At 45.7% G+C, this 6299-nt stretch overlaps 1 protein-coding gene across 2 annotated transcripts in view; it reads left to right on the forward strand.

Moving 5' to 3' along the window:
* adam9 (ADAM metallopeptidase domain 9) overlaps positions 1–6299 on the forward strand; it is a 46895-nt gene that overhangs the window by 27189 nt on the left and 13407 nt on the right. For both annotated transcript variants that reach the window (XM_046034781.1, XM_046034782.1), the window contains exons 5-11: positions 2049–2125; positions 3753–3945; positions 4034–4099; positions 4873–4944; positions 5051–5220; positions 5294–5375; positions 5746–5879. In XM_046034781.1, coding sequence (XP_045890737.1) covers positions 2049–2125; positions 3753–3945; positions 4034–4099; positions 4873–4944; positions 5051–5220; positions 5294–5375; positions 5746–5879 — 794 coding nt within the window. The remainder of the gene's footprint in view (positions 1–2048; positions 2126–3752; positions 3946–4033; positions 4100–4872; positions 4945–5050; positions 5221–5293; positions 5376–5745; positions 5880–6299) is intronic.

A 6299-nucleotide genomic window follows, 5' to 3' on the forward strand; every position in this document is an offset into this window, starting at 1 on the left:
CTGGTCCCTTATCTGCCCTGACCTTTCAGAAACTCAGTGAATTCTCACTCTTTATCCGTCTCTATATAACTTTACATCTCCGGCCCTGCAAACTGCTTATCATAGTGACTCAGCAAATAATAGTGACGAGGCGGTACGTGCAGAGAGATTCAACCTGACATCATAACCGTCTTTCATTAAGGCAGTGCCACTCAAACTGTGATTAAACTAAAAGTATCACTTTAAATGACCATGATGTCGACTGTTATGCTCTAATAATTAATAAATAGCAATGTAGATGATAAAATACCTCGAAGCCCGTTTCACAACGTTTCAAGAAAACACATCGCTGGAAATCATAGAAACCGGCGCAAAACGTTTTGTCCCTGACCCCCGGCTTTTTCTCCAGGGAGCCAATCATAGAGCAGATCTGAGCAGCCAGGGAGTGATGGACCACTCAGAGCTTTAGATAATAAACTACAGGATGTTGGGAGAGAAGGCCGAGTCACATGAAAGCAGAAATAACAGACCACAGAAGAAGAAGAAGAATTAGTGACAGACTGATGATTTCAGCCTCGTCCTCACGTTGTTCTTCGTGTTAAGAAACCAAAATGCCTGCGACTTTTGGCTGGATATGAAATCCATCTTCCAGTTTCTTAGCAGTGCCAGTTGTTAGGCCCACGGCCCTCGCCATCGGCATCATGGCGGCGAAAGTCGGGATTATAATACAATATTATAAACTGGGAAAAACTAAACTAATTATCAAACTAAAAATAAACTAGCAAACCGCTTAAAAAACTAATTAAAACTAGTAGAGGTGGTGATGGCGCAGTGGATAAGACACATGCCTTCGGGTTCAATCCCCCGCTGTGACACATCCACCAATGTGTCCCTGAGCGAGACGCTTAGCCCCTCGCTGCTCCAGAGGCGTGCGACCTCTGATGACGTGTTGGACGTGTTACCATGTTGACCTGATGGCGGCGCCAGAGGAAAAGTTATTACAGTTCATCCTGAGGGGAGCGTGAAGGTCTGACTTACACAAACCGTCCAGCATTAAGGCTCTGAGGATGGACGGGGGTCTGACGGCGCCGGCGTCGGCGTGAGTCAGTCGTGTCCGAGTGAAATCTAAACTTTACAGCCTCGGAGCTCCGGCTGCTGGGAGGGAGGACTTCTGGGAAATTATTCGTCTAATAGTTCCTCGTCTACCTTCCACCTCAGAATGGCTCCTTCGAGGTTAATTTACTTTTTAACGGACTTTGTTGACGGAGAGACGGTGACGTGTAACACAGCACCGACATGGTTCAGAACAGCCGCCATGTTTGTAGTTCTTCTGTAAATCTAAGTAGTTCAGGACCAGTGAAAAAACTTAAACGGTACCAAAGTTAAAACCAACGTTTACGACATTTTAAGATCTGAAATTAACAATTAAATGAAGGAGTTTTGTCACCGTAGGATCAACCGATGAGCAGCTGCCTGCATTAATATCATACATAATATATATAATACAGTACTAATAAAGCTTCTGAGGGGGAATTAACAGGCCGCAGAAATAATGTTGCGTTATTTGAGGGTTTTCACTTAGATTTACAAACAAACTAGAGAAATGCTTTCACCTTCTTAAAATGTCGTTCCTGTCACGTTCTCTCTCAGAATCAGAAACGGCTTTGTTGCCAAATAGTTTTGACACAGACAGGGAATTTGCTTTTTGTGACCAGGCGTGTAAAAATAGACGTAATAAAATAAATATAACAATATGAAGGAATTTCCTGCAGCTTGCTGGTCGATCCGACGCGTGAATGTAGATTAAACACACATTAGAACTAAGCACCTGTGTCACTGGTACTTCTCTATGTAGTATCACGTATTTTTTGACATTACCAGAGGTGTAACGGTCTCCACATGGTGTCCACATTTCTTCTTCTGGCCCTCTCTGCCGACGTGTCTGTGTTTCTGTCGGTGTTACTTACTGATGAGTGTAAATACTGCAGAACACGCCGCCCCCTGCTGGCGTCTGGGAGACCCCGCAGCCTGCATCATGTCTCTTAAGTGTGCGTTGTGTTGTGTTGCAGAACCACTGTCACTACCAGGGCTTCGTTCAGGACATGCAGGGTTCATCTGTGGCTTTGAGCATCTGCAACGGCCTCAGGTAAAACACACACACACACACACACACACACACGTGTTTCCATCACTGCAGACCAGAGCTGGACTTAAGCTGCGTTTCGACCCCGGAACCAGGAACCTTTGGAGGGACCGGGGTCTAAATTTAGTTCTGGGGTCGCTCGGGGGGGTAGTACTGCTCCTCTCTTTTCCACCATGTTTGCAAACCAGTAAGTCACAACCAACAGTCAGAGAGCCGCACGAGTCTCGCCGACGTCACCTGAGATCGAACGTCGGCATTCAATGTGTTGCTGGGAAACAGCAGCCGGCGTGCGGCGGTGGGTTTACAGCGAAACAGCTGATGGAGTTACGCTAAATACTGAGTCCAGAGTTGTTTTACGTTTTCATCAGTCAGAGCTGAAGTCGGCCTCCTGCTCTCCAAAACAAACAGAGCAGCTGATTACAGCAGGTAATAAAGCTCGTTAAACATCCCGTTCCTCCGACGCTCAGACGTGACACAGACGTGACACACTAAATACACACTAAATACACACTAAATACACACTATACACACTAAATACACACTAAATACACTCTGTACACACCAAATACACACTAAATACACTCTGTACACACTAAATACACACTAAATACACTCTGTACACACCAAATACACACTAAATACACTCTGTACACACCAAATACACACTAAATACACTCTGTACACACCAAATACACACTAAATACACTCTGTACACACCAAATACACACTAAATACACTCTGTACACACCAAATACACACTAAATACACTCTGTACACACTAAATACACACTAAATACACACTAAATACACTCTGTACACACCAAATACACACTAAATACACTCTGTACACACCAAATACACACTAAATACACTCTGTACACACTAAATACACTCTATACACACTAAATACACACTAAATACACTCTGTACACACCAAATACATACCAAATACACTCTGTACACACTAAATACACACTAAATACACACTAAATACACTCTGTACACACCAAATACACACTAAATACACTCTGTACACACTAAATACACACTAAATACACTCTGTACACACCAAATACACACTAAATACACTCTGTACACACCAAATACACACTAAATACACTCTGTACACACTAAATACACTCTGTATACACTAAATACACTCTGTACACACTAAATACACACTGTACACAGTCTCTCCTCTCTCAAGGACACAGTTAGTTTCCTATTTTTACTCACAGATGGCTGTGTGAGGGTGTGAAGTCCACCTGCTGTTTCAGCCTGAGTGATTTCTCAGTTCACACACAGGCCTAATTAATACTTTGTCTTTCCGTATCGTTGTTCAACAGGCGCACAGTTTCCGTCTCTGTGCCGCTGAAGGTGTCTCATCAGGTGTTCCTAAAGGGAAGTCCCTGATTGGCTCTGAAGGCTGTAGGGCCTGTTGCGTCGTCGTGTAACCGAGGCCTCCGAAACTCACTAAACTCCCAGCTAGAACTAGACTCTTCAATCAGGACTGGGTTTTGGCATCGAGAACCGGTTCCAAGAAAGCAGGGTGGCGCCATGTGACCTGTGGCGGTTGATGAGGATGTGATGTAACGGTGTAATGACCTCGCGTCTCTCTCTCTCTCTTCAGAGGAGTGTTGCATCTCACCGACGACAGTTACGGCATCGAGCCGCTAGACTCCGCCCCCGACCGGCACCTGGTTTACCGCCTGCAGGATGTGATGTCGCAGCCGCGGGGATGTGGAACGCCGCACGACCACAACAACGCCACGGAGCGCGCTCAGCGCGAACCGGAGGAAATCCCCCACAGACGGCACAGCAGGGTGCGTTCACAGACACACGCGCTCTCAGGATTTAATATTCCCCCGTTGGTTCAGTGAATTAGCTTGATGCCGTTTCTGTGCGTTGCAGATGAAGCGAGCGATTCTCCATCAGACTCACTACGTGGAGCTGCTGCTGGTGGTCGACCACGAGAGGGTAACACACACACACACACACACACACACACACGTAGTCAAACAGCTGCGTGAGCGCTGCTAAAGGAACAGGTGTGTTTGTTGGTAGTCGGCTGGTTTTGTTTTAACCGTCAAGGCAAAACAAATAAAACGATCCACGTAAATAAACGTGTAATAAATGTTTTTAAAGTGCGTCAGTAAATCCAAAATTGTAACCCTGAGGAGAAACAGAGTTAGGTTGTAGAGTTTGAATCTCCACCTGCCTCCTGAAGTTTGTGTTTCTCTTTACATAAATAAATTGATATAAAATAACTTGGTGCAGAAAAAATGATCAGAATACAGGAACATGCTGAACATGAAAGAATATCTGATTTAAATAAAAGCAGCCTTGATTTCAAGGTTTCTGGGAGTTTGTTCCAGATATATGGAGCATAAAACCTGAACGCCGCTTCCACAGAGTTCAGGTCTTCTGGGAATTTAGCAACCAAACCAAGAAATTAGGAAATATTATGATAATAATGAGATTATTTGTGGTTAACGGTGGCGTCTGAACTAACGGCACGCAGCCGCAGAGGATTATCTTCTGTTTTATAGCAGCTCTGCTAACAGCTTGATCCTGAGACGACTTCTTTACCAAGTTGTATTTGTACATAGCAGCGGTTTGTTTTGGCGACTTTTTGTGCTCAACAACCAGAAACACGAACTGATATAAATATAAAGCTTAAACACGTCACACACAGATGTGACGCACAATTTCACGTATTCGACGTCTGAAGCTTTTCTTTCTCTCTTCAGTACAACTACATGAACAGGAACGAGACGGCGGTGAGGGAGGAGATGGTTCATCTCGCCAACTTGGTCGACAGCGTGAGTAAAAACACACACTCGGGCGCAGGACAGTCTGGTCCAATCACAAAATGTTTCCTGAGGCGAGACGACGGTGTTTCTGGACTCGTTTTGTGTGTGTGTTCAGATCTACATACAGCTGAATGTTCGGGTGGTCCTGGTGGGGCTGGAGATCTGGTCTCAGCAGAACCTGATCAGCACCGAAGGAGGAGCCGGAGAGGTGCTGAGTCGCTTCACCCAGTGGAGAGAGAAAGAGCTGGTGTCCCGCCGCCGCCACGACTCGGCGCAGCTCATCCTGTTAGTGCACGCACACGCACACACACGCATGTTGTCAATAATGATGATGATGATGATGATGGTGGCCTTGCAGGAAGAAGAGTTTTGGGGCAACAGCTGGGATGGCCTTCGTCTCCACGGTCTGCTCCAGGAGCCACGGGGGCGGGATCAACGCGGTACGCTGCTCTCTTCTTATTGGCCGCCTCACCTGTCTGTCTCTTCGCAAACTTAAAGCTGCATTCAAATCACGTAGAAAAGTCTGTAAATTTAAACTCCAGGTTCCTTTTTCACAAAGTCTCTCCTCTTATCGCTTCTTCGTCTCCACGTAACTCTGTGAATCAGACAGTTGACCCTGGATCCTACTTTTCCCAGGATGCAACAGGATAGTGTCTTTCATGAGAGCGAGAGCTGCCCTGACTTCAAACTAAACGTGTGCCTGTTAGAAAGTCACAGTGAACAGCCAGTAAAGCGCGTCTGTCTGTGACGTCACTGAGCGCCGTCACGTCCGACTGACCTTCGCTGTCCTCCGTCTGAATCTCTCCGCAGTTCAACAACAACAACCTTCCCTCGTTCGCCTCCATCGTGGCTCATGAGCTCGGTCACAACCTCGGGATGAACCACGACGACGGGCGCTCCTGCACCTGCCCCACCCCCGCCTGCATCATGAACTCAGGGGCCACGTAAGACCAGAACACACGATACACACTCTACAGAGTACTTATACACACTCTACAGAGTACTTATACACACTCTACAGAGTACTTATACACACTCTACAGAGTATTTATACACACTCTACAGAGTACTTATACACACTCTACAGAGTACTTATACACACTCTACAGAGTACTGTGTGTATATACTGTATTTATACACACTCTACAGAGTACTTATACACACTCTACAGAGTACTGTGTGTATATACTGTATTTATACACACTCTACAGAGTACTTATACACACTCTACAGAGTACTGTGTGTGTATACTGTATTATATATATTATAATATATATATATATTATATACCCTCTCCTTCTCCCCCTCTCCTCCTCCCCCTCCCTCTTCTTCTCCCCCTCCCTCTCCTTCTACCCCTCCTTCTA

Source organism: Micropterus dolomieu, linkage group LG21 (assembly GCF_021292245.1).
Source record: "Micropterus dolomieu isolate WLL.071019.BEF.003 ecotype Adirondacks linkage group LG21, ASM2129224v1, whole genome shotgun sequence".
NCBI classification, from domain to species: domain Eukaryota; kingdom Metazoa; phylum Chordata; class Actinopteri; order Centrarchiformes; family Centrarchidae; genus Micropterus; species Micropterus dolomieu.